The 24,270-nt window shown below is 40.8% G+C and overlaps 1 protein-coding gene across 2 annotated transcripts; it reads left to right on the forward strand.

Moving 5' to 3' along the window:
- The first annotated feature begins 1,558 nt into the window (after nt 1-1,558).
- IFNGR1 (interferon gamma receptor 1) lies at nt 1,559-23,421 on the forward strand. 2 transcript variants are annotated; one of them, XM_063151466.1, is made up of 7 exons: nt 1,559-1,664; nt 8,371-8,485; nt 8,883-9,055; nt 10,462-10,607; nt 11,284-11,455; nt 12,492-12,607; nt 18,841-23,421. In XM_063151466.1, exons 1-7 carry the CDS (start codon nt 1,577-1,579, stop codon nt 19,330-19,332), a joined length of 1,302 nt encoding a protein of 433 aa, XP_063007536.1. In that variant the 5' UTR covers nt 1,559-1,576; the 3' UTR covers nt 19,333-23,421. The 2 variants fall into 2 exon arrangements, with proteins under 2 accessions (XP_063007536.1, XP_063007537.1); XM_063151467.1 differs by lacking the exon at nt 1,559-1,664 and adding an exon at nt 4,633-4,714.
- Nucleotides 23,422-24,270: the final 849 nt, after the last annotated feature.

Below are 24,270 nucleotides of genomic sequence, written 5' to 3' on the forward strand. Positions count from 1 at the left end.
GGATAGTGACTCAACCACTTCCCTGGGAAGCCGTGTTCTAATGTTTGGCAACTGCAATGATGTAGAATTCTTTCCTAATATCTAATCCAAACTTCCTGTGCCACAATGTGAGGCCGTTTTCTTCTCATCCTGTCATTTTGTGCCAGAAAATACCATGCAAGCATGACCTAATTCAGGCAGTTGAAATCCATGTGCCAGTGAGTGCTCAGTACTTCAGTAAAGGCAGTTCAGTGCTTGCTGGTTGTAAAAAGCTTGCTGTTGCATTAAGCACAAAGGTCAGTCAATGAGAATTGTTTGCTACACAGTCAGTGTAGTTTCACAATCCATTTTCTTTAACCTTAGCACAGCTGGGAGGAGACGTGAGCTCTGTACCCCACACTGATCCTACACTCCACAGCACCACTTCATCATCTCTGGGAACACCTGATTTCTGAGGCTGTAACAGTGAGGCGCGTTCCTCAGCCTCCATTGCTAGCTTGTGACCTCCTCTCTCCTTGCTACTCATTCCCTCCCACAAAGCAAATTGTGCTGTCTTCTGAGTTTTTCCAGTGTGGATATTACATGGCAAGAAAATCAATTTCTCCACACCTTTCCCTAGGGAGTGAACTAATGCTTGGGACAGGAAATAAAGATGAGAGAGCAGCTGAACTGTTTCAAAGAGAGGTACAGGAAAGGGGAAGCATAATGACTCTGACAAGTAGCACTGTTTCCTTCTTAGTGTCTCCTTGAAAGCCTGAGAAAACGTGTGGATGCCAAGGATCCACCAAGGTGCCTCCATTTAAGGTCTGAAAAAAGCACAATTTGCAAAATCACTGACAAGAGCTTATATAGCTGCTACATCCTCATGACAGCTGCAGAGGCATGTAGCAAAGGAGGGTTCTTCTGTGTCCTCCTACTCATCTGGCCCAGGGTGGCCTTGACTTTGAAAGGTTAAGGCACACAATCACCTGGCATTGGGACACTGGATGGGATACACAGGAACACCAAGATGGCAAAAACTGCAGTCTCCATCTCACTCAGCAAACTTCAATTTTTTGCACATACATTTAGGTTATTTCCAAGAAAGAATAAAGCCTGCCAGTGTAAGTTAGGATTCCTCTACGTGTATGAGCTCAGTGTGCTTTTTCTGGAACACTGCAGAGTGAACACCTCGTGTTTTTTAAGAAACGGGGAGCGAGCACAAGTCGCAACATATCGAGCTGCACGGTGCTTTCCAGGCGGCTGGGGCTGGCAGGTATGGCCCAGCAGCAGCACTTTAAACAGAGCACTGACAAACCCAGCAAAGGCATATCGGAGCACAACACCTTCCTCACTGCCGGGCCCGGGGCCGCCGCAGCCGCCAACGCACGCTTCCGCGGCTCCCCCGGGTCGCCTCCTCCCCTTCCCCCGGCGCCCCCCGGGCGCTGCCCGGCTGTGACCTCCAGGCCGCCGCCCGCCCCCGCACTATCACTGCCGGGCATCCCGCCCCTTCCTGCCCGCGCAGGCGCCGCAGCGGAGCGGGGCGGGAGCAGGCGTGGGAGCGCCGCGGGGCTCTGTGTGCGGGGCGGCGGCCTCCGCTCGGTCCCCGCCGGGCGCCATGCGGGTGCCGCTGTCCCTCCTGGCTGTGGCGGCGCTGCTGGCGCCCCGCCGGAGCGCGGCTTCCCAAGGGGAGCAGCCGCCCGCAGGTAACGGGCGGGACGGGACGGGACGGGGGGATGGGGCGGCCCGGGCAGGCCGACCGGCTGATGGGCAGCACGTGTCACCTGCGGGGCGGCGGCACCGGCCCCGGCCGTGCCCCGGCACCCGCCGTGACCGAGTGCCGCCGGTGGAGCCGCGGGCCCCGCGGCGCTGCCCCGGCCGCTGCGGGCGCAGGGAGCCGTCGGGGCGGTGCGGGCGGGCGGGCGGCGGCGGGAGGAGGCCCCGCTGCCCGGGGCTGTGCCGTGCTCCCGCCGAGGGGCCCGGCCGAGCTCGGTGGGTGCCCGGCTCAGGCTGGCCCCGGAGGCCGTCCGGCGGCGCGCTGGCGACATCAGCCTTGTCTCGGCTGTTGGCGCATTTTGGCTCGCACAGCTGGAGCGGCGTGTGCGTCGGACCGGCCTGCTCCGCTGTACTTTATGGCTTCACGTGTACAAAAGAGTAGAGAAACTGGGAAATTCGGGTCGGAAATGGGGAGCACAGGGCTGGGGAGTGTAAAGAAGGTATCGGGGTCGCGGCCTGGGACACGCACATTTTGGCTAAGCACTCCTGGGGAGGGATGGCTTGCCAGAGGAGAGCAGCGTGCTCTCTGTTTGCCCGGCAAGTAAATTACGAAAAAAATAGGCTTACTAGTTTCATTTTAAACGGTAAAAGTTCATTAAAAACAGAGATTGCTGTAATAGTCAAAAGGGAACATGCATTTAGTTTTTATTGAGACTGCTGAAATCTGGCTGTGTGCACAGGCTCCTTGGATTCTGCAAATGGAGATTTCTTGGAGTTCAGATCCATGCCCAGGTGAAGTGACTGAACGTGGTTGCCCCTGAGCATGTGCCACACCATGTCTGATATGGACTGGTGGTGCTAAAAATAATAATCTGCCTTCATTATTGTCCCTTAATAGTTTGCATTTTGAATATCCAGTTCATTTGACTTGGTGTCTGATTATGACTGGTGAACTTTGCAGGTATACTATCATTTTCCCCCATTGGATCAGTAAGATAGCTCGTTATGTTAGATACTGTCTTGTTTGCTCTGACTTAGTCTCTTTTTAAGGGCATGCTTTAATTGCTAATAAAATATGCCACTTCTACATTGTATTAAGAATTTTTAGGGTAAAAAGCAGTAAATCACTTGTCGAACAAACCTGCAATAATCCAGCCTAGTCCAGCACAACAGTTATCTCTGTAAACACACAGAGTAGTGCTATGATGTAGCATGGTTTTATTAGTAATGACTAATAACTTTGTTATAATATTGATGCAAGCAGATGTGCTGAACTACAGGGGAAGAACTAAGGTGGAAAGGGAAGTCTGAACCATGTTTATGATGCTGTCACATATAGGATGGCAGAATGGGTCAGGTTGGAAGTGAGCACAGTGGGTCATGTGGTCCAGCCTTTTCCTGCTCCATTATGGTCATCCTAGGGCACATGGCATAGGATAGCATCCAGGATAGCATCTCCCTCTTGAGTATTTCCAGTGAGGGAGACTCCACAGCCTTTCTGAGCAATCTATTCCAATGCTTGGTCACTCACATAGTAAGGAAGTTCTTCTTCATATTCAGGTGGAGCTTTCTGTGCATTAGTTTCTGCCCGTTGCCTCTTGTTCTGTTGCTTGGCACCAGTGAGACAACACTCTCTCCTTTCACTCCTGCTTCAGATACTTGTGGATATTGATGAAGTCCCCTCTTGTTCATCTCTTAATGAAACAGGCCCAGCTCCCTCAGCCTTTCCTCATAATGGAGGTGCCCCAATTCCTTGATCAGTTTTGTAGCTCTCTGCTGGACCTGCTCCACGAGCTCCGCGTCTCTTGTACTGAGGAGCCCAGAATTTCCATGGCAACAGTTGTATGATTATTATTTCCCCTTAAATCTTACGGGGCTTTCAAAGTGCCAGTAGTGTAATACATATATTAAGGCTGAGTGTGTAATGAGGAAATGTTCAGTCATCTTCACCTTCCGTGGTAGGACACTGCTTTCCTCAGAAAAGGAACAAAGCCAGCTAACCCAGCAGCAGTTGGAACACCTGCATTTCCTGCAGCTGGGTGCCCAGTGTGCCTGCATTGATAGGCCTCTGACTCCACGCTGGAGCTGGGCACTTGTTGATGGGAACTCTCAGTCTGCATTTTAGTATCCTGGAAGACAAGGTCCGTGGTCAAGATGAAGAAGATGTAGAGGCTATGGCAGCAGTTCAAGTGCTTCCTGCACATTGTAAGCCACATTTCCAAGAATGTGTGTAGTTCATTCAGGCAGCTGACTTCCTGTTGTGTGTGATAATCATGGTGGCCTTGTTGTTTTTTATGATTCAGATTACTGACATTCATAGCAATTTACTGTCAAGCTGTAAACAAAAGCAAATTAGATGGTAGAAAGTGCTGTATTTAGATATTATCTATTATAACACTTTACAGCTATAGCAAAAGGGATAGACACTCATAAAATAGATAAAACAATATTTAGCTTGTATTATTACATCTGGTTTTTTAAGTGTCCATCTAGTGCAACTTGCTGTGGTTTTTCTCAAAATGATTATCTCAGTCTGCCTCTCCTCTTAGTACAGTTTACAACCTTGTGGAGATTTTTATCATAAACAATTATTTTAAAAACTCCATAGAACAGTGTCAAACCTCTGAGCCCTTAGAAAATAAAATTCTGTTGTAAATAGAAGCTGTCAAAATGCTCTGTCTACTATGTATAATGTTTATCCCCGATACTTAAGTTCATTCTAGTAAATATTTAAAAAATCATTAGCTTCAAATTTTACGCATCATGGTACTCATTTAATTTGTAAACAAATTCCTTTGTGGCTTTGAGGTCTTTTGAGAACTTCTGGTAGAACCTTCTGCATAAATTGTTTTACAAACATTAATTTAAGCTTGTTTTCAGTAAATTTTTTAAGGAAGTACCTTCCAGTGTCATTACAATGCATGTCCTGGGTTTCTTTTGGAGGAATAAAGGAAAGTTGGCCAAGGCAAGCACATGCAAGCATTTTCACATATACCTCGTGGCTGCTGCCTCTTAAAAGAAAGCCAGAGTCAGCTAGCAGGTACAAAATTTCTTCATTACCTTGCTCCTGGGTGCTTGCCAGTCTGCCAGGCTCCCAACCAAGCACAGCCAACAGGCAGGTTCCCTCCAGCAGTCTGACAGGAGCAGGACCTGTTCAGGGCCTGGCCTGGCAGAGGGCACAGAGAGGGGCCGTGCTAACCCAGGTGTGCTGCCTTGAAGGGGAGCGTGGCAGATGGCAGAGCCACTGCTCTGACAGACATTTCCCGTTCCTCCCCAAGTGCTTGGTGCTCCTGCAGCCTGTGGTGAGCACTGACCTCTTCCTGCTCAGTTTTGGTGCTGTACTGCTGGGCAGTGCTCCTAACTCTCCTCTAGCCCCCACATGGAGATGGCTGGACTCTGCTTTTAGTGCATGCCATTTTTTTTTATTTAGAACAGATTGAAGTGAGGATATAAATAATTAAGACCGTTTTGTCAAGGTTTAACCAAACCCTAGGTAGCTGCTTGTTGGCTCTATTACCAGCAGGACTGGGGAGAGAATCAGAAGGGTAAAAGCTGGAGAACTCATGGATTGATATAAAGACAGTTTAATAGGGAAAGCAAAAGCTGTGCACATAAGCAAAGCAAGGAATTCATCCACAGCTTCCCATAAGCAGGTGCTCAGCTGTCTCCAGGACAGCGGGGCCCCATCACGCGTAAGGGTTACTTGGGAAGACAAACACCATCTCTCCAAATGTCCCATGCTTCCTTTTTCTTCCCCCCACTTTATCTACTGGTGTGATAAAACAAAGAAAGCAGCAATACCCTGGCCTCTTGCCAGCCCCTGTGTATCACCATGGCTGTTACTGGAATGTTCCCAGACACACTACCGGGAGGTGATAAGTGTTGCTGCAAGCAGTGAGCAAGGAGCACTGGACTCGAATATACAGTCAGGAAAGGAATATGCAGTCGGGAAGGCGAGCCTTAGGGCAGCCCACAGGAGCTAAACAGCACTTAACAGTTGCAAATTCATTCAGTCTACTACATCCCAGTCAAGTCTGTTATCTCAAACCCTTTGAATCCCAAGTTGAGCACAAAAAAAAAAAAAAAAAAAGAAAAACAAGGAAATGCAGCTTTCAGAAACAGATGAAATTCTTTTTATGTATTATTTTCATCCTTAGCATTGACTTGCTGCCTTCTGAATCCATCTTTCAGAGTATTGGTTGCCTTTTTGCCACCTTTTTTTCTGTTTGTTTTTTTTTTAATAATGCATATGGCTGCAGAGTACTGCAGAAGCATTCAAAGGTAATGCAAGTGTATCTGATCTTTTTTCCATTTTCTTCATTTTCATGGGTGGCAAAAGCTATGGAGAGTGACTTTTTTGCATTTGTGAAAGTCATCAGAGCTCCTGCCCTTTCTGGCTGCAGTTTAAGTGGATATGTGAGCTCAGGTCCCCCTATGGGCCACTTACATAAGACTTGGATTCAGTGGTCCTTGTGGGTCCCTTCCAACTCAGAATGTTCTGTGAATCTGTGAGCTGACACTCCATTGTAGATAGAGTACAGGGCTGGCACTGGGAAGGCACGCTTCTCCCAGTCAGGGGCCCAGAAGGGACTGACTGGGTACTATTGCAGTTGTAGGTCTTTCAATGATGACTTAACCATGACTGTGGCAAAGTTCAAACTGTTGTCCTTCTTGGCCTGTTAAAGTGGCTTATAAGCCTATGATGTGTCACTTTGGGAATATAAAGTTTTTTTTATTTCCGTTAAAAACAAACAAAAGGAGCAAACTTTGAAAATACACTTTTACTTGTTATTTTTTCCACAGTTTGTCTTTTCAAGCTTTCAGTTTGTGCTTTCAGTCTGTATTTCAGTGCATAAATGATGTTTAAAAGTCACATATGACTTGAATGAACTATTATGGCTGTTAGGACTGCTGTTGTGTCACATAGCTGTACCATAAACTCTGTTGTGGTTTCATCAGGCCCTGTTTTGTTACGTGCATTATTGCACTTCAGCTGTGTAAGCAGTGGAGTGCGTTATTGCAGTGCTTGTGTAAGCATTATTGCACTGCTTGTGTAAGCAGTGGTGACAAATCCCTCTGTGTGTACAGTAATGCCAGAATGAGGGAAGGAATTTCAGTCTTGCACAAGATGCAAGCATCAGACTTTGAAGGCTGTCTCATTTTTACATCTTGGAAAGGTCCAGTTCGTTGAATTAAGTTTTGCTTTAGGCAGTGCATTGCTAGCTACTAGTCACCAGGGACCTCCCCAAGCCTTAGGCAGATCATGGAGGGGTCCTACTGTATAACATTTGCTACATCCTTCAGTGCTCTGGGATAAACCCCTTATATTAAGCAGTTTATTTTGTGTAATAGTGCACAAAAGTTAAAATTTTGTAAGGCTAGCTACACTGGCTTAAAAGTGCATATTTGAAGTAACGTTTATGTGCTTTCGCCTGTCTGTGTGCTTGACACCTCTTCTGTCAACTTGTCACCTTTTTTTTTCTTGTGGTTGTGAATTTGATGATTATGTTCCTCTTCTTCCAATAGCTGAAATACCACTCTTATTAAAACAAACCACAGTATTGCTTGCAGAATGACCTATATTAAATCAAACCTTTGTGGTTGTCAATAGCATATCTCAGCTTCTACGTATCGCTTTCAGTAATATGTTATATTTGTGGTCTTGTTCTCAGGATGTGAAAATTGTTTACTTTCCCTAAATATATATCACAGACTGAAGTTGTAGTACTTGCTTTGTGAACAAGAGCAGGTCTAATATGAGTTCCCTCAACATTTTGTAAAAGGCACATTGAGAATACGAGGGGTCCCAAACCAGACACTGAGAAGCTGAGTTGAAACAGTTAAATTCAGTTGGGTGACCTTAATTTCTCTTCTCTTCCTGAGTGTCATGTGGCAGCCTTCAACATTTACAGGATCCTGTAATATTCCTTCCCCTGCAGCTGCTCCCTTGATGGCCCTCTTGAGGTTGCTGCTTGAAACAGATACTTGCTGCATATGGGAAACTGTCAGTGTTGCTTTTTATTTTTGGATTGCTTTACTGCATTACCTCTGATGTTGTTTGCTAAGTACGCTTCAGATGCATTCCTTCAAATGGAGCTACTTTATAGCTTCAGTGGTCAAATTGCTTACAAATGTTTGTCGTTTATTTTGGGCATCACAGCTTACTGGAAAGACTGCTGGAGTGATAGAGCTATCACTGTTAGAAAGTCATAGGGAATCCAGGCTTACCCTAGGAGGCCTGTTGTATTTTGGCCTTGATACTCCAGCTCTGGTACCATCTCCCAGCCCATCCATTCTAATTCAATTTCTGAACAGCAAGAGAAATCTGCAGGAACTGGGCTAATCTCTAACTTGAGTAAAGTCTTAGAACCTGTCTTGCTGTTATATCTGTAAAAGACCAACACAGGGGTATAATCATCACTGCTTATGGACCTCATACAGGCTGTCTGAGGGACTTGCTTTCAGTGGGCATGTGTTATCTGATGTTGCAAGGAGGACAAAAGCTGTCTCTGCAGGAGAGGTGAGTAATAAATTAGCTTACAGGGCTTATAGGTGTTTTTACTGCTGACAGATGAGCTCGTTTGGGGGAATTATTTATGAGATTTATGTCTAGCATGTTGCTTTTTCCAAATAATTTAGAAGTACATTCTTGTGTTTGAAAGGTCTATCAAAGTGCAATTGTTCTCTTCATTCTAGTGCCTTCACCAACGGGGGTTGTAGTAACATCTGAAAATTTCAAAACCGTTTTGCATTGGCAGTACCCACCTATTTCTGAAACTCCTCATTTTATTGTGGAAATCAAGCCTTACAAGTAAGTTCTTACTATTTCATTATTTCCTATACCTGATATTCTCTAGAAGCACATAAAAGTAGTCAGTCCATGGTAAATTCTCTTGTTTTTATGTGGTAAAGTCATGTAGGGTGAAGGTTGCTCAAGTGTAAATTAAGGCAAAATTTGTCAAGTTATAGAATGGTTGAGGTTGGCAGGCATCTCTGGAGGTCATCTGGCCCAAAGCCCTTGCTTGAGCAGGTCATCCATGATTATGTCCAGTTGGCTTTTGAATATCCCTAGGGGAGGAGACTCCACAACCTCCCTGGGCAATTTGTGCCCTCACAGGTCCTGGCCACCCTCACAGTTTTTTGTTACAGGCAGTGTATTTTACAGAATTGTTGAAATTGTATTAATTATTACTTGATCTGTTTTACAGTTTAGGTGAATATAAGGAGGTCTCAACCTGTGTGAACACTTCAGCTCATTTTTGTGATGTCTCAGAGGAAATATGTGAACCTTATTCATCTCATTGGCTTAAAGTTACAGCTGTCATTGGGTCAGAACAGTCTGAATATGTTGAGACAAATGAGTTTATTTTGCAAAAGCATGGTAAGTTGTATCTAAACTAAACCTTGTAATTTTTTCCAAAAATTTAGAGAGTTAGTAATTATTTATTTTGCTCTGTTACTGCATTGCATTTGGGAATATCTTAAAGCCAGGAATTAGGGTGAAAGGAAGCATGATGATTGCTTAGTAGGAACTTCATGGTGCTTGCTAGCTCTTACTGAGTGTCTGAGTAGGTTTCAAAATGTCTAAAGGCAAGAAGATGATGCTGATGGTGCACTCTGAATCCTTCCCATGTTCCAGACACCATTTAGGGTAGGAAACTGTCACCAGACAACATGGATCTTTAGGCATCACTGAAGTAGCCATTTATTGCTTGACACTAGAATGCCATGTACTGATAGCTTCAGGTGTCTAGGAAATACTAAAAGCTGTAACTGGATAACTAAGTCTAGTTTGTCATGTAAATCCTTCAGGCTGCTTTGGAAAAAAATCAGACTTTAACATGAGTACTGTAAAAGTAAATTTTGTGTCTACAGTCCAATGTGGCAGGCCCTGGCATTGCATGTGCAGTGCAAAGGAAATGCAACAGAGTCAGAAAAGACCAAGAGACTTCTTACCATGCTTGTTCCCAACATACAGCTTCCAGGGAGAAGCTGGCCCGTGAAGTTCTATCTGACTTGGGCTATGCTTTAACTGGAGCTGGATTTCTGCATTGCTGGAGCTGAAGGAGTGGAGTCCCTCTTTGCTTTCTGCTATGATTCCACTTGCACTCGAGTCCTATTACTTGAAATAGTGTCTGGTTTCTATAGTTCGACAAAAGGACACAAGTCATGGTAGTAATGCTCAGTGTGACAGTTTCCAGAAAACTGGTAGCCATGTATGGAGAAAAGAGACAAAATCCTTTTCCCATTGAACAAGAAACTTGTGTTCAGTCAGACCATTAGACACAAAAAAATTCACATAAGCCATTGCCATGGGAAATCTAAAGTTTGGAAACTTTGGATGCTCATGGTGAGATTTGTTTAGCTTTTCATATAGCCTTTGTTTCAGTGCAGTATTGTTTTTAACTGAGGTGATTGATGGTGGGATCTAGTCAGCAGGATCTTGTGTTTGGTTCTCATTCATGTATATGTTTAATTGCTGTAAGTTTTTTCTGTTGTAAGCTGAATTTTTATGATCTTATGTGTGTTGGAAAGTGAAATTGCTTAACAGTGAAATTCATCATGCACAATCCGTTTCCATTTTAGAAGCTGATTAGTTTATGTATCCAAATGCCTCCATTACTTCTAAGCAACAGGGAGCTCTTACCATAGCTATGCAATATTCACAGCATGGAAATAAAGATGTAATTCTTTTCAAATCTCTGATGAATTTTGGAAAGCTAACAATAAATACTGTATTTTATGTTAAAAGTTTTGGCCTAATAGCAATGGTGCAATGTGTTGCAGGAAAAATAGGACCGCCAAAACTGAACATCTCAAGACATGGTGATGAAATCATGGTTGATATTCACCATCCTGTATTCCCTCTTTCTTGTATTGACATTTATTCGTCTCTTGGCTACTTGGTGACTGTTCGGAATAGTAAAAATGAGGTAGGTTCCAGAAATAACAGTTAAAATTCAAAACACTTGTTTACCTTAAATGCCTATACAAGGGATTTACACCTATGACACATGGAACTAATAGGTAGTTGAACACCTAAAATGCTGAGCCCATTACAGCGAGATATGTGAGCCAAAGGTCTGTATTTTAGTTGTCCAAATGAGTGCTTACTACAAAAATTAGATTATTGCATTAACTGTACACAAGATAGGTGTTACTGGATCACATGCTGCTGTGTCTGCATGCATGCAAATAGTAGTAACTTAACTTGTGTCCCTCTCATTTGTCTAAAGAGACATTTCATTTAAGAAAATTGCCTTTCCAGGTATTTATACCATTTTATTTAGCAATCATGGAGGGTGAAGGCGAGGAAAATTACAACAGGTGTGTTTACTTACAGTTAGCTTTTCATATGCATCCAGTGAAAGTTTTATGACTGTGAATCTCTACTATAAACAGCAGAAATTTTAGCTGGAAAATACTATGCTCTGATCAAATATAACATTTTAAGGTAGCCAGTACTGGTCACACAGCTTTTGCAAGGTATATGATTGATGTGGGAAACACATCTAATAGTGTTGTAACATTTTTGGAAGTAGTGGAAGGTGCTGTAACATTGTTCTAGTGAGTCAAATGATATAACATGTCTTCCATTCTTTTTTTCAGACTGAAGAGTTCGAAGACGACAACTGTACAATGCATAAATGTAGCCTCAAAATTCCAATCCTTCCTGAAAGTTCCACTTACTGTGTTTCAGCAAAAGCAAATTTTGATTTTCTGATATTTGGCACTCCATCAGAGGAAATTTGCACACCTGTTCCTCTCAGGCAGACACTGAGTAAGAGGATTCAAATGCTATATTAAGAACATACTGAATCTGAAGACAGATCTGATCTAGCAAGTATTTGATGCTTGAGGTGCCTTTGGGAGAATAGAAAAAATAGGGAAAGCCTAGTCAATCTTTTCCAAATGCACTTTGACAGTTCTGCCCTTTACAAATCATGTATTATTTTCAACTAACCCTGAATTGTTTGGGGGGTGTTTTTCCTGTGTTGATATTACAAAGCCTACTTCTATTGCACATGAACACTGGTATAATTAAAAATTCACAAATGGATCATTCACTGAGCTATATGGTTTTCATAGGCATTGTCTGTTCTAGCAGCTGGCTTTTTGCTCAGCCTCATCACTGAGGGTAATGCATATATACTTTTAACTGGAAGCAACTATAAACTTATGGTCATGAAATTAAGATATTACTGTCTTTTTCTCAATTAAAGAGAAAAAAAGGCAAATAGTGCCCCAAATTTTTATCTCTAAACATCTTACAAACATTTTGGTTGTACTTCATCACGGCCTGTAATTTCAGCAGAGAGATAAAATAGATAGAAGCAGTTTTATTGAACATACAGGAGCAGCTGGATGAGAGAGGGCATTAAGGAGAGTCAGGCTAGTGAAGTCCTACTGTAGTCATTAACAATTCTGTGTTTTGGAAGATAAATATTTTCCTTTTATTGTACATAAACACTGTGTAGTTATGTCAGTTAATATGCTGTCACATAGGAGGTGTACAAATCTCATTATCTCCATCCGTCATCTCTAAGGAACAAAAAATTAATTGCAAAATTCATTTATTTCTATAAAAATGTGATTATGTTTATGTAACCTGAAAAGCTTCTGTCATTCTAATTTTTATTTACTCCATGAAAGTCTTATGGATTAAGTTTTTCTGAGTGAAAAAAGATAGTAGATTTAAAAGTTCACACATAACAGCTAAGCATTCTGAGCTATTAAAATTTCTGAAATTATTCTAAATAATACAGCAGGGGCTTGTTTTTCCAAAATTCTTAGTAGATTTTGCTTTACCTTCTCAGGTACACATGATATCATCATTCTGTGTGTTGTTATTGGGATCTTGACGGTAATACCGACAGTGTATTGTGGCTGCAAGAAACTAAGGAAAAACAACATACAGCTGCCTAAGTCTTTGGTAAGTTCTGTAACTACTGTCCATTTATGCCAATCTCTTGGGTTTCTTTGATTGGGTTTTTTTTTGGCTTTTTTACCATGGTCTCATAGATATTTAGAATTTATGCCAGTCTAATATTCTGATAGCCTTTGCAACCAGATGCCTCTTAGTTTTTTAGGGCTAGACTTCAGTCTCTCTTTAACTGAAGTAGCAGTAGTTGGTCTAGTTTCAAAACTTGGTTCTTAAAAACTCCATGTGTGCATACCTAGGCAGGTTTGTGTTCACTCTAGTAGCAGAGACACAAAGCCACAGAATCACTGATTTGAGAAGATGCTTTTTGAGGTCATCTACCCAGAGCCTTTTGCTCAAGCGCAACAGCAAGTTAGCCATGAGCATATCCAGATGGCTTTTGAATACCTGCAAAGAAGGGGACTCCACAGCTCCTGTGGGAAATCTATTCCAATGTTAAACCACCCTCACAGTTTTTCTTACATTCAGAAAAAATTCTGTGTGCTTCCGTTTGTGCCCATTTCCCTTTGTCCTGTCGCAGGAGCTGTGAGATTCCTTCATTAAACGGTAGTATTGGCAATTCTGCTAATTGCTACAATATTCTTAGTAATGTGCAGAGTAAGGGGAGGGAGTAATAGCTCTGTAGGAAGAGGGAAGAAGGACATGGGGAAGTCTGTTCTCACGCTGAGCAGTCACAGGGAAGAGAAGTCAACAGCTGCTCTATTTAAAAACCTTCCTGTAGCCATCCTTAGGAAACAGAGTGGATGTTACTTAAAGAGCAGCAGCACTCCTTGGTTTCATGTCAGGCCAGAGTGGACTATCTAAGAACTACTGTTGTAATGTTCTCCTGGTGTCGTGTTAGTCACAAATGGACTACCACAGCTTCAAAGAGCTGCCACCTGAGGCAGTAGTAAACAGAAATCACAGTAAGTGTATCTTCTCAATGGATGGAGGAAGTCTCATTTATAGAGAGTAGACAATAATGTTCAATTCCATTGTCTGGTGTTCAGTTTCAAAACCCTTTAAAATGACCTCTCCATAGTGAATGCCCAAGATTCCTCTGGAATTTGTGTTCTTTGGAATAGAATATCAGGAGGCGAGATTGCTCTGACTAAGTGGAGATGCCAAGTCAGAGGTGGTTCCTTTGTAGTAAAGCGGTGATCTAGTCCACCAGCTTCTGCAGCACAAGATGATTCATCTTGTTCTGAAATTATATGCACTTCTGGTCAGACAAAATGCTTTCTAAAATTCCTGTTTGCACTGACTGTGATGAAGCCAGGGGACTAGTTTGGAGGTAGCCATTCACGCTGTAGGCTTTAAAAATTCAGAGAGAAACCTCTCTGACATCTCCAGCTAGGCCCCAATATCAAAGCAGACACTGGAGACTTTTTTTGTCATGTTCACACCAGGGTGTTCTTCTCTGAATATGTAACTTTGTGTCCTATGTACATGCAACAGTAATTTCTGTGAAGACCATTCAAGAGCAAAAGGTGGCTCATGCAGGATTACAGTGCTGTGATCAATGGATCCAGTGCTGTACTCAATGGATCCATACTTATTTTGGGTTTCCAGTAGCACTGTGATATCTGATTTAAAGGATTAGGAAGCATAATATCACAAATAGAATGTGTGCTCCTTAACACCTGTGAGCCTCCTGATGCATGGTCCAACTTCACACTTGAGCTCGCCTTGTAGAAACTTGTGTGTGCCCATATTCTCATTTTACTGGGCTAGATGTTACTTTGTGGTTCCTAGGTTCCAGTACCACAGTATGATTCATATGCTACATCATGTTGTATTGCTAAGGAGCTGAATAAAGCCTCTAGCTGTTTATAAATATTGTTAGCTAGGTGATCAGGCACTGACAGCTCCCCTGGGAAGTGGTCACTGCCCAAATCCTATTCAAGAAGCATTTGGCCCATGCTCTGAGATGTGTAGTTTAACTCTTAGGTTGCCCTGGCTGGAGTCAGGAAGTAGCCACCAATTCTTGTTTGTTCCTTCCAAAACAGGGTATTCTGTATTTCTGTCCATTTCCAATGAAGACTCTAGTGACAAATATAAGTTGTAGAGCTCATAGACGTAGTTCCAATATAGGTGATGTGAATACTGTGGGAATGTAAAATGAGCAATTAATAACAAGCATAATTATTTTACGGTTAATCATTTGAAGTAATGAGCAAACAATTAATATCAATGGTAAGTTTAATTATATGACATTATCTTTATAGACTTAATGGCACTTGGAGCCTGTCACTGACCTTTGAATATGTGCGAGGCATTTCTTTCTGTACAGGTTATCATCATTGTGCCATTTCTGAGCTTGTGTGAAAATAAAACATCTAGGGAGTTCTTCCATCTGTTAAAAGGCTGGGCAAGATTTCCTACCTTAGGACTGCTAATTTTCTGTGATCTCCTTCCTGGCACCTTTAAGTAGATGCTAAAACATCATTTGAGTGACTTCCAGCAATTTGGAGTTTTCCAACAGAAGGGAAAATGAAAAAGAGTAACCATCGAGCAGCTACCTTTGCGTGTCTTACATAGTCAAAGAATAGAAAAAAATTCCATTGCCAGTTAGAGCTCCAGAGCTTTTATACTGTATTTTCTATGCTGTTTGTGACTCCCAGGAATTGCTTATCAGTTGTGTCTTGGTCCCACTTCCACAGTGGAGCTGTCATTTGATACAGGCAATGAATGATTGTCTTCACCAGAAAACATGTTTGTTTAAATGCTTAAACATCATGATAAACAGTAGGATCATACCAGGGCTATGCATATGTGAAGTGGGACAGATTCCTTTACAAGACATCATGTTAGTCTTCTGCCTGGATCAAAGGAATCTGATCTTTCAGCAGTTCAGCTGTAGTTAAAACTCCCTTTTATTTATCTCATAAAAAGCTGTCTCTTTCCACCCATTGTCTTCAGTCATTGCAATTTGTCCTGTGGCTGTTCCTGTACTAGCTTTTTGTTCTAAGATTTATGATAAGGGCATACCTACTTTTAAAGGAACCTGACCATAATTTTCTGACATGCTGTGGGCATCTCTCTCTGCTTTAACTTCCCTGTCTTTTTTTTCAGTGTCTTTTGTATTTGAATGGTGGCAGATATTTTTGGGAGTAGAAAACATTTACTCTCAAGAGAAAAGTGAAAGTTGAGTCTTACTTAAGCCTGCTTTTCTGTTTTCTGCTGGTGGTTTTTCTGGTTCTGACAGGAATGACAAGGCTTTGCTCTTTGGTTATAAAACATATATTTTTGATGTGGAGAAACTAATTGTTCCTGTAAATATTGACTGACTCTTGCCACAAATAATTGTTATGTTAAAAGACAGAAGCTGCTTCATTGCTTTTGTGAAAACTTTTTTTCCCCTGTGAGCATCTATAGGGGGCAGTAACATAGTATTCTCTTTATAAAGTTGCATAGCATTCATGTTTTGTGGAACCATGCAAAGACCACAAAGATTTTTGCCATCATCCTAATAAGATTTGGAATGGAGTTCTCAAACTCTCCTTCATTAAATGTCCACCTGAAAATTACTTGGAACACATAGGTGGGCACATCATTAGAAAAGGAAGCTAAGAAAGATTAGTAATTACCTTCGCTGTTATGGATTCCTTGGGATGTGTTATTTATCTGTGTCCTTGAGCCTGCCTTTCAGCAGTGTGTCTCACTAGTCTGTTGAGACGGTGAAAGCCCTGAAAGCTCAGGTCCTGTTATTGGAGATGGGAAGTTATGTGAGTACCTGCACATGCCAGGAAATGCTGCTGATACCCATCACTGGCTGTCAGTTTGCTAGGTAATGTGAATAAAAGAAAAATATTAACTCACCTATAGTAAATAATTTTCTTCAAATAGCAACTGTATCATAATTACCCTTGTTGCATAAGATCTTTTGAGTGTTACTGTAATAAACATTCAGTTACTGTAATAAACTGATTCTTATCTTTGAATCTAGAAACAACTGCATGAGTTGCTAAATTGTCTTGTAGTTATGACTCAGTGGCTTTTAGAAAACCTTTGATACCAGGAAGCACATGGGACTTTTTTCTTCTGATCGCTTCCTTCTTTCATGAATGGGAATAGGAGTGTCTTTGCACTGTCTTGCCTTGGTCAGAAACTTGTCAAGAGAAAAATGGGTTTCCTTTTTGAGAAGTCTTGGATGTTCTTGTTCAGAGAATATGTGTTTTATGCCCAGTCTAAGTTTTGCCAGTGCTCACTGTGAAATGCTGGACCTGTGTGGAATGCACAATCCTTAACACATTTTAGGATTGTGATTTTTTTAGACCTGTGTGAAAATCCTAAAAGGACAGAAACAAGAACTCACTGGGTTTTGTTTTTAACTTCTGTTTAGCCTGCACTGGTATGGGGAGAGATGGAAAGCTGAAAATGCAGCTTTTGACTATGGTTTCTGTATTACTTTCTTGTAATTCACATTCCTCAAGTATTCCACCTTACACAAAGAATTACCTTCCCTTGTCACTTGCTGTGTGGTTTTTAGAGTCAGATGTTTGCTGACTCCCACCCCAAAAAACTATAGATGCTGATTCCTTCAAGATCAGTGTTGTATAGCATGAGTACCCAATATTCTGGGTATATACCCAATATACTTGTATAAAGAGATTCTCAAAAAGTGTATTAATCCTTTATGGTGTTCTTAACATTTTCAGTATCTACCCAATATTGATTGTAATCTGTTACTTGCAACTAACTTTTAAGTATCTGCTTCTTATGAATGAGTGGTTTCCATGAATTCTCATGGAAATTTACTCTGAATATTCTTTATGTAGTATTCTATTTCCATAACAGCAAATGAAGGTCCAGAGACACTGATGGTTGAGTGGCAGCTAGTTGTAGTGTATCAGGAGCCACCTGAATTTACTTTCCAGTGGCAACCCTTAATTCCCTGGGGGATTGCCTCACCTTAGTGATGTTCACACAGCTGTTTGTAAGGCTAACTTAGATGACCAGTAACTGCTCTTCAGGGAGTGTTTGCTTGACTTGTGGTGATGTTTGGCTGGTTGGTTTTCCTAAATTGTGATGCTTTTATTGATCCAGCCTTAGCCACAGAGTAACATCAACAGGTATCAGGGCTGCTGAGGGGTAAGGTAATCAGACTGAAGTGAGAGATGAAAGCAGTTTCTGTTGAAGTCAGCGTGCTCTGAAGGTAGGAATGTAAAGCTACAGTCTCACAACCTTTTAATCAGAGAAGATTCTTGAAAAGCAGAGTCAGATTGGATCATCTGGTTTTGATGGCCCTCTCAGTTCTTACACTTGTACAGACTGGGAGGTTCTTTGTGTCTGTTTGTAATTTTTCTTAATGTTATTTTACTTCGTCTTTCCTTCTCCTGTACACATCTCTTTCTTCCAAATTTGCCTCCATCGGAATTTTCAGGCAGATTATTTTTTACAAAGTATCTGAAAAAAACAATGATTGTGTATTTCATTTAGAAATTCATGGATCTGTAATACTTGATATTGTGTGATACACATACAGAGTGAATTACAAAATTTGTGAAAGGACACTATTAACTCTTTCTCCCTAAGTGTTCTGCGATCTTTAGGGAGCACCATCAAATAGCTAAAAATTTACCCTACTTTGTTTTTCATTTGTATGCACTCTTGAAAAGACATTAAAAAAAAGTCTAAAGAATCTAAGCAGCCTGAAGGCCTACTGTAATTGTTTAAAACAAGCTGGAGCCTGGCCATTGAAAGAATTCATACGATCAACTCGTGGAGAGATTTCAAAGTGAAACATGAAAGTTTGTTGCAGCATTGAGGGACTGCTTAGTGGCTCTGTGAAGTAAGCTGAGAGACTTCAGCATAGAAGCAGCTACTGGGTGTGTTGTTCACTTCCCTCCTGGTTGGGGCAGGTGCCAGAAATCATCACAGGCACTGAGTTGCACTCATTAGCTATAGAGTATGAAAGGTTTCCCCAGCTGAAGAGTATTACATTGTGGTATTGTTTTGCTGCTTTCCTCTATGTTGGAAACTTCACAAGGTAGTGGGTGACATGAAATGGATTTGATCCTTGCAAATATGCTTGCCCAAAGTAAGCATTTTTGAGATCTTACATACAAGTGTTACTGGAACAGTTGAACTCATGGACATAGGCCAGTGACTGTGCCAGATTTTAATTTTGCAGTTTTGTTTTAGAATTGGTAATAGTGATGTTAAATTTGTTATTCTCAACTTACATTTTTTTCCAACTTTCAAACTCATAGTTGTTTGGTTTTTTTTTTTTCCCCATTTAGGTCAGTGTGATGAGAAACCTGAACACGGGTGCCCTGATGGGACCAAGATCAGAGGGGAAGTATATGTCTGTGATATCAGCCCACTCGGAGTTGCCAGTGAATGGTGAAGTAACCTTGCTGGTGATAGAGCCAAAAGAACCAACTGTTAGTCCTGTCAGTTCCTGTGATGGAGAATCTTCTGTCCCTTCCCCAGAGGCACCAGCCAAAGCAGAAGAGGTGCCTGTGCAGGAAAGCACAGAGGAGGTGTCTTGTGATGCTGATGAACAGAATTGCGAAGGAAAAGAGAGTTACTTCATTTCTAACAGTAGCCAAATGGATATTTGCAGTAAGTCTTCAGGGTCAGAGATTGCTACCACAGAAACACAGCAAACGGTGGTTCCAAGCAGCTGCTTCAAGTTTTCCGGCTATGACAAGCCTCATGTTCCATTGGATATGCTGATGATAGATGTTGGTGAAGAGCAGCCTGTGAATGCTTACAGGCCAACTGAGTAGCCAGGATGAAGTGCTGAAGTGCTTAACCACAACTCAGAAAGAACAGCATTACTAAAGCTTGTGGAAAGTCTGGGTTAAATTGTGAGCATCTACAAGTTGTACTTGTTCTGATCAGTGCACAATTGAAAATAGTACCTGAAAATGGCATAAGAATTGTGGGGAAATTTCATAATAACCACTTTTTAAAATGCTTTTATATATCATATAACTCATTATTTCTTATTTGGAATAGGGCTGTGTTTTTTAACAATACTCTATAGAAAACATACCATCAACTATAAAACAGCAGCTCTACTATTATTCACTTCTGCTTCAAATCTTGTTCAAAATTAGTTCAATGAACATAATGCTTAAGAAATATTTCACTTGATTATGATAGACGTGCAAAAAATATTTGAGAGTTTTTACTATTACTGGAGGTATCCTCTTGCTTATCTTCTTCTTTTGAAGAGTATTTTTATATTAAGTGCTCTTATTTCTTTTAAATAAGATTATGCCTATAAGCTCTTCCTGTGTATCTTAAGAATTTGATTCCATGTCAAAGAAGTAAGAAGTAATGGCCATAAACTAAGAACACAGGAAGTTCACCTCAACATGAGGCAGAACTTCTTTGCATTGAGGGTGGGTGCCAAAGCACTGGAAGGGGCTGCCCAGGGAGATCATGGAGTCTCCCTTTCTGAGGACATTCAACACCCACCTGAACTCATTCCTGTGTCAGCTGCTCTAGGTGACCCTGCCTTGCCAGGAGGGTGGACTGCATGATTTCCGGAGGTTCCTTCCAACTCTAACAATTCTGTGAATTTGTAGTCTTTGCTGTTGACTTCAGTACAGCAGCACCCATTTGGATCTAGTGGTGTGAATAACCATGTCACATTCTGGCAGAATGTATTAGCAAGCTGACTGATCATCACTGAGAAAAAAGGTCTAATGAGTGGTTGCACAAATTCTTTAGAAAATGTCCTCAAAATTCAAAAGCCTGATTTCTTCTGGGACACTTCCATCCTAATTTTTAGAACAATATGTTCTCTAAATAGAAATGAATAGAACTTCTTCCAAGCATGTTTTCTAGCAGGATGAAAATCACTGCCATTTCCCCTGTTTCAATAACATAACTCAGGAACTACGTAAAATCACCCTCTAAAAATATGTCTCAATACGACAGAAAAATAGTGTGAATTATTTGTACTTCATAAGTTTTATTTTCATCTGACAGCCTGAATTTTGTTTCATAGAGTTGTAGTTTTGAAAACTGAGGAATAAGAATTTTATATATTTTTTTCATATTGAAATCCATGCAATCCATTTATTTCCCTTTAATCAAGATTCAATAGGTATTTTCTATTTGTAGGAAATATTTATAGCAATTTTTAATGAAGTTTAGTTCAGGAAAAAAGAACACTTCATGGGTGCAAGTTGGTCCATTTACACAAAATTGTGGGTTTGTTTTAAAAGACATTTCTATAAGATGATCAGAGTTGTTAGCCTGTTACAGCAGGATAAATTTAACAATTTTAAAGGGAAACCAGTGTCACAGTACTTCTGTCCTTACGTTTCTCAGTGACATGAGTATTCTTAAGGTGAAGTTAGTTTATACAGCTGTTTCAGGAGTGCCTCTGTTCTTGTCTATATCAGATATTGACCACAATGGTACAAAAGATTTCAAGACAATAGCTATTTTTCCCATCACTACTCACAGGAAGGATAACAGATGGGTTACCAGGGTTTTGATAATTTTAGGAAAAGCCAAATCAAGCAGGTGAATTTTGTAATTATGATGTAATGGAAAGCCCAGTTAGTAATTGTTAGCTGGCTGTGATTTGTTCCTGCATTATATTCAAACATAATGAGACCCTTTAGTAACTTTCTCAGTGTCATGTTCTGGGTTGTGTTCCTAGAAGGCAGTGCTTAGTGACTTACTGCTCAGATGCACTAGTGTGTACCCCCATGGCAGAGGTACAGAAAATAACACTTTTGGTGTTATGAGAAGGCTTTTTGAAAATCAGCATTAATTGCACTTGAAACTTCAGTTAAACTGACTTTCCAGGTAGTGATGCTGTTCATCACTGAAGCTCCTAGCAGGCTGTCTACAAAGTAGATGAGCAGCTGTGTCTTGTGCAGAGATGGGAGTTGATGTGATTTCTTTCTGAGTTTGGAGGTTTATTGATGAATATGAATTGCAGTAAATACCTCAGGAATTTATAAATGTCAGAGAAGTGCTTAAGTTAAACTTGGCTCTGAAGGCATAAAGAGAACATTAGAAACTGTAAAGTTAGTCTTGTTTTTGGGAACAAGTTTCTGACCAGACAGTTTGCCGAGTATTTTCTTTGCAACTGCTCAGAGTATTTAACCTTGCACTTGGTAGCTTGTTTTCCTTCTGTCAGTTTTGTCAAAAAAAAAGAGGTCAGGAATTAGCTCTGACAGTTGTTGGATTTGATGTATCTGCCACAAAACCAAGATTCTGTCAGAAGCATGTTATTTTTTTTTAAACTATGTTTACATTCTTAGCAGTTCCTCAGGAAAGCCTGTTGCTGTTAGAACTAAGACTTAGCATCTTAGTTTTGTGTGAGCTAAGTGTTTCATTGTTCTGGAAGATTTTCCTTTGCTGACACAATGGAAGAGGAATGCAGATAGACACATCTTAAAACCAAGTCACTATCTCAGGTTCTTGTCTCTTGCCCCTGCAATGCAACTACATTGTACATTCTTCTGAATCTTTCAAATCACATGGAGTCATGTGTGAGTAAAAGGACCCAGCCAGGAGCTAGGCTATCATTAAGAACATCAATGTTATGATCAATAAGAAATGACTCAAAAATATACCATAACATAGGGGAAAAAATTGTCATGGCAGATAGTCACATGTATTGGAAAGGTGGTGATATTTTAGAAGCTGAGAATCAATAACAGCAGTGTGAGTGCTTTGTACTATATCACATATGTATACAACAGACCTGCTCTTGAAATAAAACAAGGTTAAATGTACTTTTAAATCAAAATTTCTGAGCTGTAAATATAGAAGCCACTGAACTAGCACCATCTGTGCAATCTGTCTTCTGTGTGCTTCATACTTACCTAGTGGCACAGGGATAGTTTAGATGTTTAAATTGCCCAGGCCAGCTTAGAGCTTTTCTGATTGTGAAATAAAGAAGTTTAAGGGTGCACAAAGCACAGGATTCTTTTACTTGCTTTGACTAGCTGAAAATGTGAGGCCACAGTGAGACAAGATGTGTTTCTGGGTCAGTAAGCTCTGTTACCACCAGTCCTGTTTTTAGCAGTTGCCAGTAGTGGTATTGAAAGCCTAAGAGTAGGGCAAGTCATGGTGCTAATCTGGATACAATCCAGCAGCTTGGAATGTGAGGATTTCTTGGGAATGGAAATGCCTTTTCAGCTACAGCTGGTTAGCTTTGCTTTTGCAAGTTCTGTAATGCCAAATATTGCCATGTCATTTGTAACCTGTCAGGTAGTATTTATCTATACATTTTCACCTAATTGAGTTAGCTTAATTGATTAATAATCTTGTGATTAAGTAGTTTGCTTGAGCTTCTGAATATTCATACATTGCACCTTGATCCAGAATATGAAAGTGCCTAACATTTATACATTGAAAATAATTTAATATTCATGCCTTTTATAGGGCTATCAGCTATCCAATGTGACACACTTAGAAGGTTTTGCTACTTCAAACTTTTTCAGCTGATTTTTACTCTTGTCCTGGCTCCTTAGCACTCTTCCCTTTCTCTCACTTCAAGGTGATTTGGGTGATGAGGTAAGACTCCCCTGTGAAAGACAACTTTGGCCTCATACCTGCCAACATGTTTAAGAACTTCTTTAGTTCTTGTTCTTGAGTGGACATTGTAATTTTTATTACTAGATGTGCAGTTAACAATGAGGTATTATGGCAGTACTGTGCACTGGCACAGAAACATCAAATCTGCTTTTGTGTGGTTTTCTACATAAGTCAATAATTAGTTTAAAAAAACATTGTCAAATATACTGACATCTGTGCAAACAAGACAGTTGCCTGGAACAGATGCACATACTTTTATTTATTTTTTTTTATCCTTCATAGAAGGTTGCAAAAAAAGAAACTTGTATGAGAAAACCTGTTTTTCTCAGGTTATTAAGAATAGCCAGTTGCTCTGAAGTGGTTCCATGTAAGCAGTTGAGTAAGTAAGAGATGTTGTACTTGGCTCACATTAATAGTTTCGGCACATATTAAAAACATACAACCAAAATGACAAACCAAATACAAAGCACCTTTTATCTTAGGAAAAGGTGACCTGTGTAGATTCCTTTAGTGTGTTTTTTTATAGTTCAGTCCCTTAACTATGAAGTTCTTGTTTATTAATACTCTTTCTAGATTCTCTAAATGGATGCCATCATTGGGCTGAAATCTGTAATGAAAGTCCTGTAAATAGTGTACAGTTGAACCATTTTTATATGTAAATAAAAAAATCTAAGAAGAAAAATGTGTGTCCTTGCCTCTTTATGACTGTTAGCTTTTGTTCTGAAGCCTAAATGTGCTTTTGAAGCTCTCTCAGTTCGTGTTACTTACATGGTGTATGCTTGAGCTTTATTGAGAACCAAAATACTGTTTGGGGGAGATGTGTGTGGCCCATCTGTGTGTGTGGATGCATGCAGCAGTTCCTGGATCCTACTGACCATCATCATCCTCAGCATTGAAGTTTCTCTTTTGCCCTTTGATGCTGTTGATGCAGCCTGCAGTAACTTAAGTCCAGCCCTGCTGGGGCTGTTTCCTTCTGTTCTATTTAAAAATTATGGAAAAGGATTAAATGGTCAAACCATTTGAATGGATTAATTGCTACAGAGAGGAAAGCTGATCTTCCTTGGAACTTACTGCTGTTCATTAGAAGTTTAAAGATCACAGAAGTCTTATTTGTGTGATGTTTTAATTTCTGCTGTCTAGCCACAGCTTGA

The sequence above is a fragment of the Melospiza melodia genome, chromosome 3 (genome assembly GCF_035770615.1).
Source record: "Melospiza melodia melodia isolate bMelMel2 chromosome 3, bMelMel2.pri, whole genome shotgun sequence".
Taxonomy (NCBI): domain Eukaryota; kingdom Metazoa; phylum Chordata; class Aves; order Passeriformes; family Passerellidae; genus Melospiza; species Melospiza melodia.